General features: G+C 41.2%; 1 protein-coding gene across 4 annotated transcripts in view; it reads right to left on the bottom strand.

Annotated features, from left to right (window-relative positions):
* The window catches only part of LOC134542689 (mortality factor 4-like protein 1), a 68,010-nt gene that overhangs the window by 8,870 nt on the left and 37,126 nt on the right, over positions 1-22,014 (bottom strand). For all 4 annotated transcript variants that reach the window (XM_063387150.1, XM_063387151.1, XM_063387152.1 and 1 more), the window contains 3 exons: positions 18,670-18,758; positions 11,804-11,906; positions 6,742-6,811 (listed from right to left, as the gene is read on the bottom strand). In XM_063387150.1, the coding sequence (XP_063243220.1) occupies positions 6,742-6,811; positions 11,804-11,906; positions 18,670-18,758 (262 nt within the window). The remainder of the gene's footprint in view (positions 1-6,741; positions 6,812-11,803; positions 11,907-18,669; positions 18,759-22,014) is intronic.

Raw genomic sequence — 22,014 nt, 5'->3', positions numbered from 1 at the left:
TTCGGCAAGAGAGAAGAGAGAGAGTGGAAAATGACGCCATTTAGTGCGTGTGGTAGTGTATTCCCTCTGGGAATATTTCGTTCGTGGCGATGCTAATTTCGGCGTTATTGATCTGGAAATTACGTCAAAATACTGGGCAATGTTAATTGACGCCCTGTAATTGAATGCAGAATAATCGCATTCAATTCACGTGAGCGACGAAGTATTTTACGAACGACATTAAGCATCTATAGTTAAGGTATGGTCTGCATCATCGCTATATATTAAAATTGGCGTAAATTTTACCGTCAACATACGCGAACTATAATTATATAAACTTTGGATTATCATAAAATTAGTAGAACATTGACTTTCGGCGATTAACAGCAAATTTACTCACATTGGCACAAACTATATGTACACAAGTCCAGAAGTCTTTTGGTTAGGCGTTTCATGCTCGAGCAAGCCGGAGCAAAACCCCAAAACTTTTACTCAGTGAACAATTTCAGGAACTTTATTTATTTTGTATTTTATTCAAGAGTCAGGTTATCTACGACATCCCATAGACTTTATTTAATATTTGTTTGTTTGGTTATTATTTCCATGACTCGAGGTTTCTCATTATGATTAAAACAATAAAATAAGTTTTTTGTGTTATTTTGTTGTTAATTCTTGATGACCTCTGGCGCCCTAGTATTAAGTCCTGGAATAACGTTCTGAGTAATTAAAAATGGAAAATCTTAGTTTCATCACGTACACGTTTGTGTACAGAAGGGAATAAGAGACACAACATTTTTTTTTTCTGGCGCACGAACTGTGGGGCCGATAGTGTGCATATTTGTATTGTGTTCTTATGTTGTAAGTTATAAGTAAATATGGAAACTAGGGGAAGGAGTAGACGTGTCAGTCAGGACAGCTCCAGGGACAGCAGTGTGGAGTCTACACACTCTGTAGATGTGTCTGTTCCCACATCACCTAGCCAAGTACCTAACACAGATTTTGTTACCCCAGTAACACAGGCTGGAGCGGCTAGAGTGGATGTGACACAACCCCAAGCTACCACCACACCACACACACACTTACCTGCATTGCCAGCTGCAGTAAGTAATGAAACAAGTGCTAGCTTGCTCATCATGCTGCAGAGCATGTGGCAGGAGGTGAAAGCTAACCACAAACAACAGCAAGCTAGTTTAGAAAAACAGAGTGCTAAGTTAGAGGAGAGTCTCCAGGGCACTAGTGCTAGGTTAGAGGAGAATCTTCGACAGCAATTAGACAAACAACAACAAGAACAGAGTACTAGGCTAGAAGAACAGAATGCTAGGATGGAGGAACAAAATGCTAGGTTGGAGGAAAATCTCAATAGCACTAAAGATAGCATTAAACAACAACTGGAAGTCATAGATAGCACCCTTAAAAGTGAAATGGGTGAAGTAAAAAGTAGTGTGGCTGCTATTTCTGTGCGGTTGGCAGAACACGAAAGCTACACTGATACACAGTTGCAGCTAATACAACAGCAGTGCAGTAGTACTACAACTAGGTTAGCAACAGAGTTAAATACCCAGACCAGCCAGCTGAATGACAGGTTAAATCAATTAGCTGAGCAAGCTGCTCAGAACAGCTGTGGCCTGGAACAAATTCAATCCACATGCCAGACCATGATTGAAAATGTGGTAATCAATCACACCACAGACATGAGGGAGCAGGTGGACACATTAGTGAAAAGGCAGACAGAGTTTTCAATGGACATAGAGCAGCGGGTAGGCAAGCTACAAGAGAAGGTATTGCAGTTGAGGGTAGACAATCTTACTCGCACCTCCAGTCACCATGTAGCATTGGCCCCAGCCCTGAACACCAATGCCAATGAAATCCTCAGTAGCTGTGATTCACCGCAAGTTGAGCAACCTGAGCTCCCAATCACACGCTCCAACCCCGCTAACACACACACCACCTTGGATCCCGTTGCAGTGATGCACCACCCGGCACGCCAATGGTCAGAGGCGATGCCTAGGTTCTCTGCCCATGAAGGAGAGAATCCAATGAGATTCCTTCGACGTTTCGAGGAATACGCTGACATGTTCAGGCTAAGTGATACTGAACGCCTGAAATGCATGGCAACTGCACTGAGGGACCATGCGTATTACTGGTGGGAGGTATTACAAAGTACCATCACTTCCTACCAAGAATTCAAAAGCCATTTCAAACAGCAGTTTTGGAATGTGAAAATACAGGGAACATTGAGAGCACGTCTGCATACCGAGCGGTATGATAGCAAGAAGAACCGAACTCTGGAGACACACTTGTCTCAAATGTTCGAGAGGACGCGCTACCTCGAACCAGAGATGGGTGATATTGAGTTCATGGCGATGGTGACCTCCCAGCTACCCATCAAGTACCAAGTACATTTGACAGGGCGCAGCTTCCACAATATCACAGAGTTCCGCGAACAGGTCCTCGCTTTCGACCGGCTGGAGCGGCTGTCCAGGAACAACAATAGTGAGGTGGAGAAAGACCTCAAGCCAGCACATCAGAAGGCAGCACCACTCTACACACCCTGGCAGCGTGGTAACGACGGCGGCAAGGCCAACGTCCACTGCACGTCATGGCAGCCTGCGAAACAGTACCGGACAGGGAAGTGGAAGACCAGGAGGGAACTCCAACCTCAACATCAAGGAAACCGCCAGCCGAAGAAACCTTACACCCACAACCAAAACCAGTGGTGGGGAAAGCATTACCGTCCTGAAGGTCCAAATGGAAGGCCACCCAGGTGGGAGTACAGGAGTTACTCTAACCGTCAGCCGCCCAACAATATGCAACAGCATATGTTGCATCCCCCTGTAGCAGACACCGCTCCTGTGAATCAATCACCAGCGAGTTTCTCTACAATCAACCATCCTCCAACCACATCATACCCCATGCAGCGTGGATACTTTGCTCGGCAGCAGCCGATCCCGCCCAACTGCACAGTAACGCAGCCTCAGCAGACTGCGAATTGCAGCTACTCTCAAGCTGTAATTGAGCAGCATCAAAATAATTATGCTCAGTAAGGTTGTAGGTATTACCACCAACCTTATACCCGGAAGAGACAAACCAGAACCAGACATGGAGAGGCCAACTCAGGAAGAAATTGAAGAACTGGTACGAGACAAATTAACAAGAGAAGCCGACCTTAGGAAGAAAAGGAAGCCAGCATCTAGGATCAGTAAATTCACTGTAGGAGACTTAGTTCTACGCCGTACAGCACCAACTAGTAACAAGTGGGCACATCTAGCGAAGAAGCTATTTTTATTGTACTCAGGTCCCTACAAAGTAGTAGCTGTGGAGAAATGTAACTGCTACACTCTACAGGACCCTGATACAGGAAAAATTGTAGGTAATTACAATTTGAGTCAGCTTAGGCCTTACAAAACACCTGTGGTGGATTAGAACACCAAATATGTACCATTATTACTTGTGTTATGCAAAAAAATCATTGTATTGTTTATGTTACTAAGGAAATTTAATTATATATATCCTCGTAAGTTGATAGAGGTAATCCAGGTGTATAGGTACCTCATTGCTTCGATATGGTAATTTATATTCGAAGAATTAGGGTGTTTGTCAGTTGATGATTTTATTCCAACTGATATTTGTGCTTGGAGCATATGTGTTGCCTGAGCGTTGGTTTGGTACATTGTCCTAGAGTGACATACCAAATATTATGTACTGTGTGTACAGTTACTGTGTTGAGACACAGTTATTATCACCCTATTAGTCGAGTTCGACCATATTAGCAATGGATATACACGTGAGGTTTAAATAAAATTTGGCATAAGATGTGTACAAACACTATGTGACATATTACAATGTATAACTAATGCAACACACAACTAAATACTACATATAATTAATGGCCTAAAGATTAGTTGACAAATATCCTACTAAATGAACACACTTGTTGGTATGAGTACTTACAGTTTGATCCAGGCTACTGCCTTGCCCCTACCTATGCTTCTTCATCGTCTAGTAGTTAATGATGCACTTTAATTGGGTTCCCACAGGACACCCGAAACTATAAGTGGATATCAACTTCATCCACACTCTTATGAATAGGATGTAAAAACACTCCACTTTATATTGAGAAAAGAAGAAATGAAAGATAAAGAATTTTAAAGATTGTCTTTAATGAACAGCTTTAAAAACATAAACACTATACCCTAGCACTCAATCAATAATATTTATCTTGAGGTTATTGTCATTATTTCATAGCTGAGAAGCAAATAATGTCTCTTCTTGTAAATAAGTGTATCTATTGTGTAACATATAATGAGGGAAAATATTCACATATGATATGTGAGAAGCATATTAAATATGCTAATATGTTATTGAAAGCCCAATATTATTGACAAATCTCAATTAAGAAATTGAATGTAATTATTTACTAGGTGAGGATATTATGTTGATAACATCCATAAAATATATTTTATTTATTCATCACCTACTACAAAGGTAAACAATAACCTGTTGTTATTGCAAAGTACTATGCAATGTTATTGTTGCAAATACTGTTTATGTATGCATTACCTTATTATTTAACAGAGTTATTATGTGTTCAATTAATGTTTATATTTATTATTAAGTTGTTATGAATTATTAATTTTATGAGTTTGAGGAATCTCGAGTCATTTAATTTATGTTAGAGTAGGGGAGCAAGAGAAGAAGAGGGGTTAGTGATAGCATGAGGCACGATCACAGGACGCTGTATATTCATATTGCGCAAGTGATAAGAACTGTTATAGGACGTGTGATTAACGTGTGTGTGTCTTCTGATTGCCGACGAACTGAACGAGTTTTGTTGCGGTCCCCTTCGACACCGTCTGCAGCAGTAGATGCAGCTGCAGCAGCAGCAGCAGCAGCAGCAGCAGCAGCAGCAGCAGTAGTCCAAGGCACATGTAGAGTCATGTGTTGGACATTTGACTCAGCAGCTCGTACCAGTTGGTACGACCCCAGCGAACACGCCGCAGACCCGGTGGGTCCGCATCAGCACGACACCACAGCATCCATCGTGATGTCATTGGTGACATCAGGTGATGCGATCATCGATGAACAGCACACTGGTCCAGCAGTCTTCACGACGTCGATCGCCTACAACAGTGTATTGTTGGCTGAACCGCCATCCCAGCACTGTGGTTTACACCGCAGTAGACCTCTCTGCTCAGCTGTCACTTACCATGTATGGAGATTGGTGAGCCTTCTTCTACATCCTTGCTTCGCCTAATCAGGTAACTGATATTCCACAACATGTAGACAGATCATGTTTACAAACAACAGTGCGACTGTCCAGCCTACGAAGAGTAGTGTCGTTTGGCAAGAGAATAACGTTTTTCAACTTTCATCGCAATGTTGCCAACTTGTGAAGTAACCAGTTCCAGTTATTAGTTTTACGATCTAAATTGAATTTAACTTTTTGGACAGTGAAATATGAAATTATATCGGGAGCGGCACTGTAATACTACTGTATTATCAGACTAACTGAAACTGTTTATTATTGTTTTACGTTCGAGGATAATACCGCTTCCCGATACTTTCGGCAGTGTTTTGTTTTGTTCCACGCATGGCGGCGCGCGCATCTCGTGCTGTGTCGTCATGACAACTGCTAAAATAAATAATCGCGCGGCGTTCGGAACAGCTTTAACGAGCCTATGCTTGATTGATATTGACATTTCATTGGCTTCATTAAAAAGGACGCTAACGTGTCGTGGCCGTGATTGGCCCTTTTCAATTAACAATTTAATTTCGGCAAGAGAGAAGAGAGAGAGTGGAAAATGACGCCTATTAGTGCGTGTGGTAGTGTATTCCCTCTGGGAATATTTCATTCGTGGCGATGCTAATTTCGGCGTTATTGATCTGGAAATTACGTCAAAATACTGGGCAATGTTAATTGACGCCCTGTAATTGAATGCAGAATAATCGCATTCAATTCACGTGAGCGACGAAGTATTTTACGAACGACATTAAGCATCTATAGTTAAGGTATGGTCTGCATCATCGCTATATATTAAAATTGGCGTAAATTTTACCGTCAACATACGCGAACTATAATTATATAAACTTTGGATTATCATAAAATTAGTAGAACATTGACTTTCGGCGATTAACAGCAAATTTACTCACATTGGCACAAACTATATGTACACAAGTCCAGAAGTCTTTTGGTTAGGCGTTTCATGCTCGAGCAAGCCGGAGCAAAACCCCAAAACTTTTACTCAGTGAACAATTTCAGGAACTTTATTTATTTTGTATTTTATTCAAGAGTCAGGTTATCTACGACATCCCATAGACTTTATTTAATATTTGTTTGTTTGGTTATTATTTCCATGACTCGAGGTTTCTCATTATGATTAAAACAATAAAATAAGTTTTTTGTGTTATTTTGTTGTTAATTCTTGATGACCTCTGGCGCCCTAGTATTAAGTCCTGGAATAACGTTCTGAGTAATTAAAAATGGAAAATCTTAGTTTCATCACGTACACGTTTGTGTACACCTTTAAAAAATTCCTCGTTATATCCGTGTTCTCGCTATTACCGTGCTCGCTATAACGAGATTCTACTGTACTACGTTTTAAAGGTAACTTTCAGAATAAAGTACTTTCATTACTAAGTATAAAAGTTGAGGCTTTATTGATGTACTTTATAACGAGATTCTACTGTACTTCAGATGATTAATGAACGCTGCTAAATGACAGTACTAGTCACCGTAGCAGAAGCGACGAGTGTTAGACTCACCTAGCATGCGCAGTAGGTGAGCTCCCCCATACAACTCACACAGCGCCATGTTAGGATACTTCTCGCTCAACTGCAAACAACAACACAATACTCAGATACAAGATACATCTTGTATTTATATTTGAGAGACAATTCATTTACTGTTTAATTTCATTTATATCCATGAAGGAGGGCAAATTATCGCTAAAGCCAGATCTTGGTGATGTCTTACATAATTTACTTATAAAATTAATTTTTTTTTTGCAAGAATTATCACACCATAAATTTATAACAACATATTTTTGCTAGTAAAATCTACATTAGGGATTAACATACCCAGCCAGGTACATGCAACATGATAGTTATTAATACTCTCATTAACAGTCAAGATAAATACAAGGCCAAGTTCAATTTATTGTCATATAATAATCCCTGAGTGGATATGGTCATACAGATGATTATTTTTTCATTATTAAGCACCTGGATGCCAAGGTTTTTTTTTTTCCTTGTGCGCAGTTTGAGACGCACAGGCTTTGAAACTATTTTTTTTTTTTTTTTGCCACGTGAAAAAGAATGTTGCACCAAAATTTTCAGGACAGGATGCATGGTTGAGGAAAAATGTTTCTTTGCTGTCAGTCACTTCTATCATAACTAACACTCACGTTCAGAAGCAAAACCATTAGTATTGCCAGAGCACAGCTGTTGTGATTAACGCATGAATGTTGTGTTGCCAGTTCAACAGTTCCAGTGGGAACAGAAAGGGAACTGTCAACTCTGGTGGAGATGTGGCTTACTGCTAGAAGTGCAGCAGATAGCATTATCACTTCACGGTGCCTGCTCTGTGAGTCATACACGTTTATGTGTTTTCATTAGTAACATAGAAAAACACAACATTGGATCTAATGTCTGATTTATCTACACAAAAATAAATATCTAATTGATGCAATAACTACACAACCAAGATATAACTACAAGTTTGAAAGAAAGACTGTGTGTTGCTGATGTTGGCGACAGTTCAAAAGCAATTTTTTTGTTTATTTATACTGGAATAAAATGGTCATGCTACAGTGAAACCCCTCAAATCCGAAATAATTGGGGCTGTAGCCTGTTCGGATTTCTATTAGTTCAGATCAGCCGAAAACTATCCATAACATAATAAGGAGCCCTCGCTACAGTATTGAGTGAGGCAGGCGGCGAGAAGGTGGCAGGCCTGCGCTAACAACAGAACACTACCCTCACAGTCTTGTAGTGAGCCAGCTCCCGTCTGTTCTGTGTGTCTCTCCTGTCCCTGCACTGCTACATTGTGCGCTGTTCGAGTTGCGTTATTGCTGAGATTGTAACTAAGTGAACGGTGTTGATTAATGTTTTGATTTTAAATTATGGCAAGCAAAACAAAACACAGTTCTTGTACCATAGAACAAAAACTGAAAGCTTTAAATCGTCTGGACACTGGGGAAAGTTTTACAATGTTGGCTGGTGAGTTTGGTGTTGGTAAAGCAACAATCAGAGACAGAAGAAATAATTATGTCAAACAGTTTTGCAATGTAACAAATTATAAAATCTCAAAAGAACGCCATAACGTAACAGTTTCCGTAAATGAAAAGTTTTTTGTGGTTTTCACAAGAGCGACAGAAAGGAGTGCTTATTAGAGGTCCACTAATTCAACAGAAGGCATTATGGCTTAACGAACTAATAAACGGTGATTAGGCCTTCACTGCTAGCAACGGATGGTTGGATCGATGGAAGAAAAGGCATGGGATCAGACAACTGTCGATAAGCGGAGAGAAGCTATCAGCTGACACTGCTTCTGCTGAAGAATACCTAAGAGAATTTGGTGATCTGATTTCCTCAGTAAACTACTCGCCACAGCAAAATTTACAATGCAGACGAGACTGGGTTGAACTTTAAAGCCCTTCCCACTAAAAATCTTGCTTCTCAAGAGGAATCTTTTCGCAGGTTTTAAAATGAACAAAAGTCTTACGGTTTTAGCCTGCAGTAACGCAGCGGAATCAAACAAGCTTCCATTGATGGTGATTGGTAAATCTGCCAAACCATAAGCCCTTAAGAATATGAATATGAATTATCTCCCTGTGTATTAAAGCATGGATGACTAGTTCTCTTTTTAAGGAGTGGTTTGACAAGCAATTTGTTCCTTCAGTGAAAAAGTTTACTGAAGAAAATGCACTACCACCTCGAGCTCTACTTCAGATGGACAATGCCCTTCTCACCCATGAGACATGCGGCTGATACGCGGGGACATAGGAGCAGTTTTCCTGCCTCACAATGCGACATCGCTGCTGCAGCACAATAGATCAGGGTGTTCTACAGAACATAAAACTCAGCTGCCGAAAAATGTTCTTACGATATCTTATTGAAGATCTTGAGAAGCTGAGGAAAGTTACAATGAAATATGTTAATTACTGGGTTGCACTGCTGAGATCTTGGAAGAAGCTTCGGCCTAGCCCCTACGCCTGTCACACTGAGCTCCTACATGTACCAGGTGGTGAGGATGCTGGAGTACTCGTTGGGGGCATCCTCATGACTCTTCAACTTGTGTGGGAGATGGACTGCTATCGCCTCCTCGTATCTGTGGTGGGTTGTATTCTTGGAGCAACCCCAGGTGAATGCAGCACGTACGGGAACTCTCTGTTTCCAAGGTATGGAGACACTGATGGCATTTCTGCCTTGGAGAGAAGATAAGTGATCTCTGTCAAAGTGCCTTTGTGAGCTTTCTGTTTTGAAGCCAGATGCTACAGATAAGAATTTCAAAGATTTTGACCATCAAATAACTTCTGGATAACATTCAGATATCTCTCCCCCTTTGTTCTTGTCCTTTGAGGATTTCTCCATTGATTTTAAGAGATAATGTTAGTCTTATTAGTTGTTTTTTTTATCTAGCAGATTATGTTGTTAATCTCAGAATAAATTCTTATAAGAATTATTTCTTAACTAAGAGTGTCAGGCACTTTTATTTTTAAATTCATAGATTAAGAATAAAAAAAGTACAAGATTGAGATTAAGTCTCAGCTAGTGAATTACTTTGTCTTTTGCCAACATATTTTGTTTGTTTGTTTAGAGGTTGATTCTGTCTGATGAGACATTTAACAACACCGATGCATGGTTGACTGATGCCAGAGATTTAGAATTCCCCCACATTTTAAAATTTATGCTGTGTTTTGGTAGTTGGAATATGATACTGGGTTTAAAATATCTGATCAGTGTAGAGGTAAGAGCACTTCAAGGATCCCGTTCCAGTTTCTCCTTCAGGCTGGTGTCTCCATGTCTCGCCTCTCCTGGCTACATGCCATCCAAGTGAAACTACAAAGTGAAGTTTTTCTATTTCATGTGTGATGTGTGTGCTGCCTCCAGGAGAGATCTACTTACTCTCTCAACAAATGTCTAGTTATCTGCAAACACATCTGTAAGTGTAATTAATTGTTTTAAAGCCTACTGAATATTCTCATGACTTTATAATTTTACAACCGTATGTTTGTTAAAATGATTTCATATTCAATGTTCAGTTTAATTGGATACAATAAAGATTCCCCTCTTGCCAAAGTGTAGGTAAGCTTGTGCCTGCAAGGTCCGTTATAACCTCAGTCATTCTACTGAATTAGTGTTTTTCATAACCTTGGCAACTTTTCATGAACTTGTATTTTGGCTTGCGGTCTGAGATGATGTCACAGTGCAGAAGTGTGGTTCTGGCTCGCTGTTTGCGACGCCCTGGTTCTGTATTTAGGTTTCCGCAGCGCTTGTAGGAAAATTAACGTTGCTAAATTTTTTTTGGGACGACTGTCATAATGTCTGTTTGCGGTGCAGCCAACCATTAGCAGCTGTTACGCCACCTCTTTCCGGTAGATCTGGACTGCTTAGGCCAGCCTATTGCGTGAAGCAGAGTTGGTAGTTCTGCGCATGCGCACAACTAGCAGCACGCCTTTGGTGTCGCAACCTGGCGTCAGGCTCGTGAGGCTTTGCTGAGGACAGGATTGGGAACAGCGTGGCAGCACGGACCGACTGCGGTTGTAACCATTACTGCCATCTAGCTGACACATTTTTGAGTTCCGCGATGCTAATGGAGTTTGATGAAATAAATTAACCACCCAGAAAACAGAGAGGATTTTTTGCCTTCAGACGTCACTGGAGGGCGGGCAAGAGTTGCTGCTGTGTTGCCATGACAGGGAGTCGAATCCGTCAAGCCGGGTTAGGTTTTATACAATCCCAAAAGGCTTGTTTGGAGATGGAATCATTTCTTTGTTGGCTAGTTGGTGCACAGTGTTCGGCGGCTATTTGCATAGTTTAATATTTTAGTTTTTTCATTCTTATTGTCCCGGAAAAAACCTTTAAAGAAACAAACGCATCTATCACAAGCACGAATAACTAATAATAAAAAGTATATAAAAACTAATTTGTGATTTAAATAATTTTTTTTGTAAGTATTGTTTGAATGTATTCAAGTACGGACAAAATATTAACTAGTTAGTTAGTTAATTTATTTATTATTTCTTTATTCATTTATTTAATTTTCCAATAGGTATGACAACATGTTATTTATTATAATAAAAGGGGAAATAATTTTTTTGGAATAAACGGTTTTATTCTTTTCAGCTAAAAACATTACGACCCCTTACCCTTCCTATGTAGGAAGAGGACATCCCCGAGTACCTGAAAAATTGCTCTACCGATGTAAATTTAATATCTTTAAATCTAAGTTCGCTTATCTTTTCAGGGAAGATAAATTCCCAGTTAGAACTTTTGAGAGACTAAATGGAGTAGCTAAGTTTTTTACAGGTTCCCATCACAACTTGTGGAGGTCTATGCAAACTTCATGTTACAATATTATAAAAATGTATTTTTGTTGCCTTTCATATTTTCAGTAGCCTATAATTGTAATACGAACGTCCAAAGGTTGGTAAGAGGTTAGCGTGTCAAGAGCTGCAAGAGACATCAGGCGCAGAACTGAACAGTTGATACGGCAGCCTAGATTACCTATCCTTGAATGTAGACTGACCAACCCTTCACAAAAATACAATTCGTGTATAAATAATGTGTTAATTTGTAGTGAAGGTAATAAAAAATGACCCACCTCCTTAAACTGGGCCTTCTCTGGTGCATAGAGGAGCTCTGCCGGAAGTGCGACAGCAAAGTGCTCCATCACTCCGTCCAACACTTCCCCCACCACCTGCTCCCTGCAACACAGCACCAGTAACCAACCACCGCTGGCCTCAATGGGGTGCCTACATATTTGCAACTAAAAGGCAGCTTGTTTGAGGGCCTGGTTCAGGACCCTGAGGGGTGTCTCTCCGAAAGGAGTGTTTCAGCAGCACTGGTCCTGCAGCTCTGAAGACTGTTGAGTGTTGTCTCGACTCTCTTCATTATAGAAAATGCTTTCTCCAATTTGGCATTTGAAAGTGGAAAACCTCTTAGTATGTCAACAATGTAGCAAAGATTTGGAAAACTATTACTGTAAGCTGTGCCACAAATTTGGGATTATCAGCACCAATTTATTTTTGACCTAAAATTTAATTTTGCATTTAAATTTTGACAGAGAATTTGTAGCGTAACATAAACTTAGTTATCTTATTGTTCCCTCCCATTAAATATTTTTCTAGCTGGTTTCTCAAGAGGTTCCCAGTGCCTAAATTGAGAGTTTGTAAACCCTTCGTGGTGCAAGCAGCTAGACTCATTTTCTTCCCATCTCGGGGCACGGCCACATCTTGTAACTTTGTCTAACGTCGTGCTCCTTAGTGCCTTCCTCAGCGCGCCTCCAGGGCAGTTCCGTTCAGAGAGCCGGCCTGAGTGGAGCAACTCTTGCCACGGTCTAGTTGAGGGTACCTGACCTGCTAGGCACGATCTGGGTTCCAGTCAAGTCCACTTCCCATCAGGACAGCAGATTCTCCCCCTTCCCCCTTCCCACTTTTCTATGAACTTCACAAGAGCACTGACTGGGCCTTAACCTCGGCTCTCGGCGGACCGAAATCAAGGACATCTCGCTGGTGGCCAAGACACCAACTACTATACTTCAGTTCGGCGAGCAGCGAGACCTCTAGTGGCCGTCGCCACACCTCTCTCTATCGCCTGTTTAGCCCGACAGAGCGCAGCCCAGTTGGGCCCATTAGCGCCAGGCTTACCGGAGTCAGCGGGACTATTGAGAACTAACACAGAGTCTGTTTCACCTGTGTCCCAACAGAGCACGCTGCTTCGGAGCGCAACAAGTTACCTCCGATGCCCCTTAAGTTAGGCTACCAGCCACCTTGTTATTTTTTTCTTTTTAGTCGGCACAGCAATCTCTCAACCGCAACCTCCAGCCAGTTCACCCACTTCATACACCTCTGGGCTCCTAGCGCGAATTTTAACTACATGCAACCCAAGGAACGATTTATTCATCCTTCTGTCGTCACCGTGCTCGTTTCTTTCCTGTGCTTAACGCCCGCGAAACCTTTCGCGAATCAGTCTTTTTGCGATTAGCCAATTCACTTGAGGAATGTGATCCCATGGAGTCTGGGAGTGATTCCTATATTATTTATTTCTGGGTAAATATTTGTGTTATGTGTTATGATTTCCATCATTCCACCCCCAGAATGGTATGTGGGAAATTCTACTCCTTTCACCTATAGTTTCACTATTTAATTATTTTTTTTTGCCCTGATTTTATGATCCCTGTTTTTTGTTCCCTTTATTTTTATTCTTGACCACTGGACCTCCTTTTCATTTGGTTCCAGTTGGGTCCAAGAGATTGTCCAAGAGTTTGGGTCTTTCTCCGGCTCAAATCCATCGCCAAATTCAGCTAAATTAACATCCTCTTAATTCATGAATGAACATGAATTAGACGTGTCTCTCCAGCCGGCTAACCGAGCCACCACCTCTTCTCATCGCTTCTAAGTCAGCGCCAGTGAACAGTCAACGATATCAGATATCGTTAAATCAGAAATTGTTACCTAAATTATACATAGTCCCACACTGGTTGGGCTAACAAATTGAGGGCGTACCGGTGTTGAGATGGGAATTATCGGTGGAAATTAATGGGCGCCACCACGTGAGTGGGCACGTGGACCCGGCTGAAGACTCTAACCCAGGGCGTTACGTGGCCCGTGTGTGGCGAGATATTAGCCCTCTAGATGTTACACGCAGCTCCTGTCCCTACCTAAGCCCGCTCTCAGCGTCGGACACGCTTCTAATCCGCAGTGGGCTCTCAGGGCGTCCCACACGCCGTTCGCCAGGTTAGGGACCCACGTGGCCCCCCGAACACAAAAACACGTAACACAGTTAATTGGTTTTTATTCTACTCACGGTATACGTCCTTACACGCTCCTTCACTGATACAACTGTAAAACGCCCGAGGCACGAATCAGATTAGGTGAGGAGGCGAGCCACGCACGTGGCCGCCCCAAGCCGTTACTTATTACACCGGTGATATAAAAACTCAGAGGAGTGAATAATTATTACTGAAGCAGTCTCTCCGACCGAGAGAGGCCCCGAGGATGAAAAAGAAAGCGATTTGAATAAATTAAGTTACAGAATTACTATTCGGTGAACCAACGGTGATCCTCGGGGTGTCTGCAGAGACGTCCGCTCTCGGCCGGCTGTAGAAGGAGACTGGGATGAGCTCATGGTATGCAGGTGGCAACATGGCGCCCTTCGCGCCGAACACAATTACCGTTACAACTTAGCTGTAGCGTGCCCCGGGTTACTCTTAGAAAATACATAACTAATTTTACAATAATTATTAGATTACTTCCATGTCCAGACCGTCTGTAATAATTACTTATAAACATAAAACAGGGTTCAAATGAGTTTCATGCTAGTTCCTCCGTCGCCCGCTAGGGAGCGTCCGTGTTCGTGCTTGGACTTATAAAAAATAACAACAGATCATGAAGTTATTAATTAAAAACACATACATGCATAATCATCGTTACACTGTTTTGGGGCAGAAAGAAAAAGGGTTACAATATTAATTAACATATTTAGGGGTGCGGCGCACTGCAGCTAAGCGCCCTCTTGCTGTAGTTCGTGGCACGCAGTTTGAATCTCACACGGCTACGTACGTTACGACACAAATGCCGGGTAGGAAAGGTGTTGGGAAAGGGAACGGAGGATGATCAGGCTCATGCGGCGAAGCCCCGGCTGACGTCAAAATGTTTTCAGGCAGTATTTTAACCCTGAACTATACTGGTTAAATTTTAACGTTAGTTTTTTTTGTAAAAGCTTGATTATGACATCTTTGTTTGTCAAAGGAAAATGTTAAATTTGTATTCCAGTTACAATTAATAATCTATTTGTAATCAATAGTTTTGACAGCCGGGCCCCAGTAACTTTGTTCTGTGTAATTTTGTAATTCTTGAAACTATCTAAGTCCAATTTAATATGAAATCAGTTATTGGTAATTCTAATTTTTTTTTTTAATTATTTACATGAAATCCCTCAGAAATAGGCTTTGTTTGCCAAATTTCAAAATTATCTCGATAATGATGTATCGTAAACAAATAATTGCATATAATATAAATTGTCGCAAATTTAATTAAGTACAAAAAAGTTTTCTACTTTGTAGTCATATTTCTAGTCATTTAAATTTTATTGGCAAATCTTCATATGCCTTCCTGTATTGCTGTTTTTTACTTATGCTGTAACTCGAAGCCCTTTCGAATATTCTTCCAAACTATGGGAAGCAGTGGATACATGGAGAGATGGGAGCATATATACACCCCATACACCCCCCACCCCCACCCCCTGCCTAAAATCCTAAAAAATCTATCATGCCCACGACCAAATGGAAATAATTTGAAAGCCAAGAGAGTTAAAGTGGTTCCATCTCCCCTTTCCCTACCAAATAAAATTCTGCTCAATCTCCTAATGGGAAGAGCTTAGTCTGGCCCTAAACTAAGTTACTTACCCACTTATGACTGCTTTTTTACCATAAGTGTGAAAGATGAGACAGTATGACGTTTAGAAATCTTCTGGAAGAGGGGGAAGTGGGATGAAAGTGTGATTGTGGTACAGGAGAAGGAAGAAAAGAGAAGGAAGGGGGAAGAGAGACTCACTTTCTTTCTTGTAGCTGTCTTCATCCTCACACCAGGTGACCACCAACGCGCCAGCAATAACAAACCTTCTACACCTCTCTGGTGTGGTAGGTATATAGGTAGTTATGGCCAAAGTAATAAATTAACTTTTAAATGAATGTTCCTTTCATTTTCCTTATTAAATCTATTTCAAATTTACTTAAAGCTTGTTAAAAAAAATACAGTTTCACCGCGCTTTCACTGTTTATGCTCATGTTGGTCACCGTAGGTCGTCGAACATGCTGTTCTTGGGAATCTCTTCTTTTCGGAAGATGTAGGCTATTAAAAATAAAATTTATATTAACTTTAGAAAACTTATCACTTTCATTCTAGAAAGTACTGAATATGGACTTGGTGGGAAAAAAGGGTAAATTTTGATTTAGAACAGGTGGTCTAAAATGTTTATTAAGACTCACCCTCTATTATAACCCTATTCCCTGGAACTGTAAGAGGCCAAAACAATTAGACTTTACTGAACATGTTTCCGAAAAAAAAATCAATAAAAAAATCAACATTATTTAAGGATTTCGTAAACACAACTTTGAACAAAATATGAAATGTACCAGTGCTCATTAGGTGTGACAAACACTCGCAACATAAGGTATTTATTGATCCAGGTTTCATCATCCAAACATCATACTATTCATATTATATCACTACATAGTATAAAACAAAGTCGCTTCCCGCTGTCTGTCTGTCCCTATGTATGCTTAGATCTTTAAAACTACGGAACGGATTTTTACACTGTTTTTATTTAATAGATAGAGTGATTCAAGAGGAAGGTTTATATGTATAATACATGCATAATAAAGTAGAGAAAAACTGATAATTTTAGAGGTTTCTAATGTGATGTCGTAAATAAACACATTTTTTTGGGCTTACATTGCAAACCCTGGCTGAACCCTACGAGATAGATCAAAATAATGTACTACAGTATCGTACACCTTAAAAAGGTCTACAAAAAAGTCTGCGATGGTATATGTCTATCACTTAGGGATAACCCACAATAACCATTTTTTATCTTTACATTTTACTAGAAATAATGGCTTATTTATGAAGCGGTTTTAAGCAATACAGCATTAATCCTTATCCAATTACATTGTGCATTTAATATAGATCAATATGGCCCTTTACAGCATGTAATTTAAATGAATATTTTCGAAGATATTACAGATTTAAAATGCAGGGACATAGCGGTTGCGGCAGTACCGGCCGGGGGGCCGGTATATAGACATATTCTGTAGTATATTTAGTATCAGCATTGCACCCGTGCGAAGCCGGGGCGGGTCGCTAGTTTTTAAATAAACACTTTCACCTCTTCAGGAAGACTTAACCAACACATTCAGCACCAAAAATCACAAATAGAAATGAAAATTTACAGAATTAGAAGTAGATATTTGCAATTATCTCAGCACTTTAGTACATTCATTCCCCTCTTTATCATCACTGCACACCCACTTTTGATTCATAGACTTTTTTGATGTGAAAACAGGGTGCATTCCAAAAACAATTGTGGCAATTACAACAGAAAAGTCAACCAAATTTTTGTCAATTTTTAAGTAGGCAGTATATTGAGCTCCTTCACTATTAGTTGCATTTGAATTTGCTAGTGAAGACTACTAGAGCAATGACAAGTGAAAAGTTTCTGGCCGTGATGGGTTGTCACCGGGCAAACTCGCTGATCCTGAGGTTCAGAACCACAGCCGTGCCAGATAACCTACTGTGCCGAATTACTGAACATCAGTATCTGTTTTACGAGGATACCAAAGGAATGTCAATAAATAATCTGTATAGTTTATGAGTTTATGTACATGCAATATAAAGCATTCATAGCTACAAAAATATATAAACACACCCTCTTAAAATATCTCATCATTATGTGTATTCTTAGTGTAACATTGAACGATTTGCTATTGAAATTTTAAAATCTTTAATACAGTACTTCTTTTGAATTAACTGATGTCTATGGAGGACATAAACAACATCTAAATAACAAAGGAAGAATAAACAACAAGCCATGTCAAACCTTTAGCAAAGTGCCAGCCCAACTCTATTTTCAGTAGTACGTTGCAAGAAAATAAGTGATTTTATTCTTTCACAAATTATTCATTTAAATACCCACAAGTATTTAAACAAGAAAGGTAACACACAGAATGATTTTTTTTTCCAAAATAAACCTCAGCAACAGTACCAATGAAGATTATTTGAAGAAAAAGGCATGCATTACTTTAATTTTAATAGGCATCTAATGGAAACATTAACTGTAGAAATTGTTTTAAGAATCCAAATGAAACAAATACCACCTTTTATTGAAACCAAAATAAACCAAAAGAAAAAATAAGAAAAAAAAACTAGGAATCTTGCCTTGCTTTTAGAAAGAGACTAGCGTGAAGTAAATATAAAATAGTCTCGTTACTAGAAAATAAGTTTTATTACTGAAATATTAAAAAATTTAATAAGCAACATGTCTCCCAAAATAATTTTTTTAACCAAACACAAGAATATTTTACATTCTGTTATCCTAAAAACATCTTATTAACAGACTAAAATTGAAATTTTAGCGAAACGCAAGCAAAGTATAATTTTCGGTAGCTTTTTGAAATTATAGTTTATAGATATCAAAATTTTACAGTATATAGACATTCAGAAATCAAATAACACTGCAAAAAAGTAAATAAAAAACCTCCTCAAGTGTAAAAGTGTGCAAGGTAGATACATTTACAGTGGATACATGCAACTCGAATAGTGGCGGTACGAGCAGACTTATTTGCACTGTTCGAAGCCACCCTGACTGAAGTATTTTAACTGCTTAAGTTTCATTTCATTTGATCGAAGTACATGGAACATGAATGAAGGATGTAACAGTACAGCTGAAGCCCGGGCGAGCGCGACTCACGCGAAGGGGTCCTCCTGGCCGGCCGCCTTGGCCTTGAAGAACTGCGTCGCGACGTGCAGCGCAGAGCTCCTCGCGGGCAGCACGGCCAGCTGCAACACACGTCCGTGGTCGGGCAGTCCTCCACTACACAGCTTTCATTACAAGGCATGTCGCCTTTTATTGCACATTTTCTTATCACTAAAAACATGCTGGATGCTGTTTGTTATATATAAAAAAACAATTCTGGGTAGGCTGTATTTTGGACTACAGCTGCCTGTGGTTTGTTTCAGGAGTTTCCCATTGCGCAGACGTGGACCAGGGCCTGACCCCCTCTCCTCCCACCCACAAGTGTGTGAGTGTTGGACCGCCCGGCAAGAGAGCCTGTGTTACGGCCTCATACCATCTATGATTTAGTCACATTAATAAGCATGGTTTTCTTTTACTATGTATTACAATTATTTTTTTTATTTATTAAGTTCATTGTTTATAAAGGGAAGTCTTCACCGCTCAACTGAAGCTGTGCACTGAAACAAACCAGTGACAGCTGTAGTCCAAAATACAGCCTACCCAGAATTGTTTTTTTTTTTACAAATAACAAACATCATCCACCATGTTTTTAGTGAGAAAAAAATTTGCAATAAAAATGGTACGCCTTGAAATGAAACCTGTGAATATGCGTAAAGAAGTAGGGCGCTGCTTTGTCCTCATTATTAGCTAGAAACAATTACACTGGGGAAAAATAGAAATAGTATAGTAATTAATCATAAAATAACATGTAATTTTTGAAGGGTTTAAACATGTTATGTATATTTGCTTTGCTATATTAATCGACCAACGGTAAAATCACCACTTCCTGCGACCATGACACCTTGGCCAATGGCCAGTCTCTTCCGTTCGCCATCCGAAGTAGGGAGCATCTCATCGAATTCAACCTGTTGCTCGTTACTGAACTGTTAACATCTGCCGTCATTAAGTATCTTTAAACTTTTTCTATTCATCTTCAAGTCCTACCCTGGCGGTAGACTGTTTTACCTAATTGATTAAAGCTCCCCGGAGCGTTTTAAATAGCACAATGATCTTTGTATTTTCAGGGCCAGGCCAAGCAGTATCCTGGTCAGCATCTAGCTGGACTACTTGCCGTTAGCTATATTAACTATTTCATATGTAAGAACTCCTCATTGAGTGATTACTCAAAAGTCTTGTCAAAGTACGTGAAGGCGCCAATAAAACCCAATAGTCACCCTGACTCGTTCGTATTCTTGTCTCGACCACGAGCTGCCCAGTACAGAGAATGAGGTGTGCGGGGCACCTCAAGACCCCGCTGGCCGTCGTCTTCGCCGCTGAGAGCGGGCCGGTAAGTCCTAGTGTATATCGCGCAGGGGGAAATTGAGTCTAGCTCCCCATTGGCCGCGTCACGGCCCTGGGACAGAGTCGGTAGCCGGGTCCACGTGCCCATCCACGTGGCGGCACCCAGGATCTCTATTCATGCCATCTCGAAACCCCCCCTACGACAAGTGGCACCCAAGAGCGTGAGGCTAGACCACGCACACCCGGCCGCGAGAAATGGAACGTGTGAGTTGTGCGGTTTTGCGACGGAACGAGGAGACGAACAAGAGAGCGAGCGACGGAACCGACTCGTTGCGTGGCCACAGCGCACACGGACTTTCTAAGAACTCCGCAGCTGCATGCAAAGCAGGTACTATGCTACGTATACGCGTGTGCAACCATGTCGGAGTTCAAAGGACTTTCGTTCGACTCCAGTGCCTCTCTGGACCTGAGTGGGATGTACTGTGCAAAGTGGGCCACGTGGCCAGACACGTGTGAGTGCCTTGAACCAGGCAAAGTAACATCATTCGCGGCTGAATTTTTGAAATGTACAGAACTTAACTGTACAGGAAAAGCACTTGACGGGGGATGATGCATGAACACAAGCTTCCAAACATCTGCTGTGCACTAACGAAGCAGAGTCCACCACATTCAAGGCGAGTGTTGTGACGTAAAACAGGAATCAGCAACGCGCGGGCCAGGATCCCACCACATCAGGGCCACGGCGAGTTTGCCGGGAGGACCAGCGACTACCCGGAGACGTTCCTGTTAGGTCTACCGGGAGCGACAAGGTCGCCATGCCGTACCAGACCCAGAGTGGGCCAAGTACTGAGAGGTGACGTGAAGACTTGGTGGACGGAAGTAAGCGAGTACGACATGCTGTGGAACGAGTTCACCTGCCGTTTCGAGGCACGTTTTGCCTACACCCAGACAGAAATGAAGGTACGTTCAGAGCTATACTGCGCAGAACAGGGACGCACGGAGACGGCGGAATCTTTCATCCTGAAGAAAATTCTCCTGTTCAAGCGGCTGTTCCTGGTGGGAAACCCAGATGAGGTGATGGGCACTGAACTATGTGTCCACCTGCACCACACAACACAGAGGTCTGTAGAGGACTACATCCAGTGTGCACGGGCCACGGAGACAAGACGGCAGGAACTACCGCAGACGCAGCGCGCAGTCATGTTAGCCAACACGACTGCCCACGTGCCATACACGTCACCACGGGACAGCAGCCGGTACGTAAACAACTACCCCGCCATCACGTGGAGGGGACGTGTCCGACGAAGGGCCACCGCCTCAGTGCCAGACCTGTCAGTTCAGCATTGCCACTGACGAGGGAGTGCAGAAACACAGTCTCTCCCCCCCCCCCCCCTTCACCTCGCGGTCGAGGCCAGCGGCACGACCACCGATGGACCCAGCTTGGGACACGTGGGCGCAGCCGAAGGCGGCCTGCTCCAAGTCCCCGCCTCAGTGCTTGAGAGTGCCCTACTCTCCACTCACTGCTTATCAAGGAGAATAGAGGGGCAAGGTAACTCCAGATGTAAAAAAAACTAGGTTCATTTATGACAAATTTAATATGCTGTGTAAAGAAGCCACACATTATACAACAAAAGATGTGTGTCCACAAACTTGACTCAATTACAGCTCATATGCAAAATAATTAACAAAGACAGCACAGCAACAGTTAACATTTACAGCTCTCCTATTAGAATCAACCAAACTTACAAAATATTTTCTTTACTCATCATTCACAATTGGTGCAACATAAACTAAGGGTAAGGGGCTGGAGAGTGGTATCACAGGCCACACTAATGCAATTACATCACAGAGGTTCATCAACATCTCAATGAAAATAAGTCACTGCTAGAATACACACCCTTCAAGATAAGGGAGTTATGCCGGCATAACTCTCAACACCCTATACCACAGTTGCCACTTTTCTAATAACTTCCACAGTTTCATAGTGTGAATACCAAAAAAATATATATATAATATATAAAAAAAATATCATGCATCATTAAATATTGCTTTAATATA

The sequence above is a fragment of the Bacillus rossius genome (genome assembly GCF_032445375.1).
Source record: "Bacillus rossius redtenbacheri isolate Brsri chromosome 9 unlocalized genomic scaffold, Brsri_v3 Brsri_v3_scf9_1, whole genome shotgun sequence".
NCBI classification, from domain to species: domain Eukaryota; kingdom Metazoa; phylum Arthropoda; class Insecta; order Phasmatodea; family Bacillidae; genus Bacillus; species Bacillus rossius.
The sequence above is the reverse complement of the archived record's forward strand: the minus strand, read 5'-3'. Positions and strand labels throughout refer to the sequence as shown.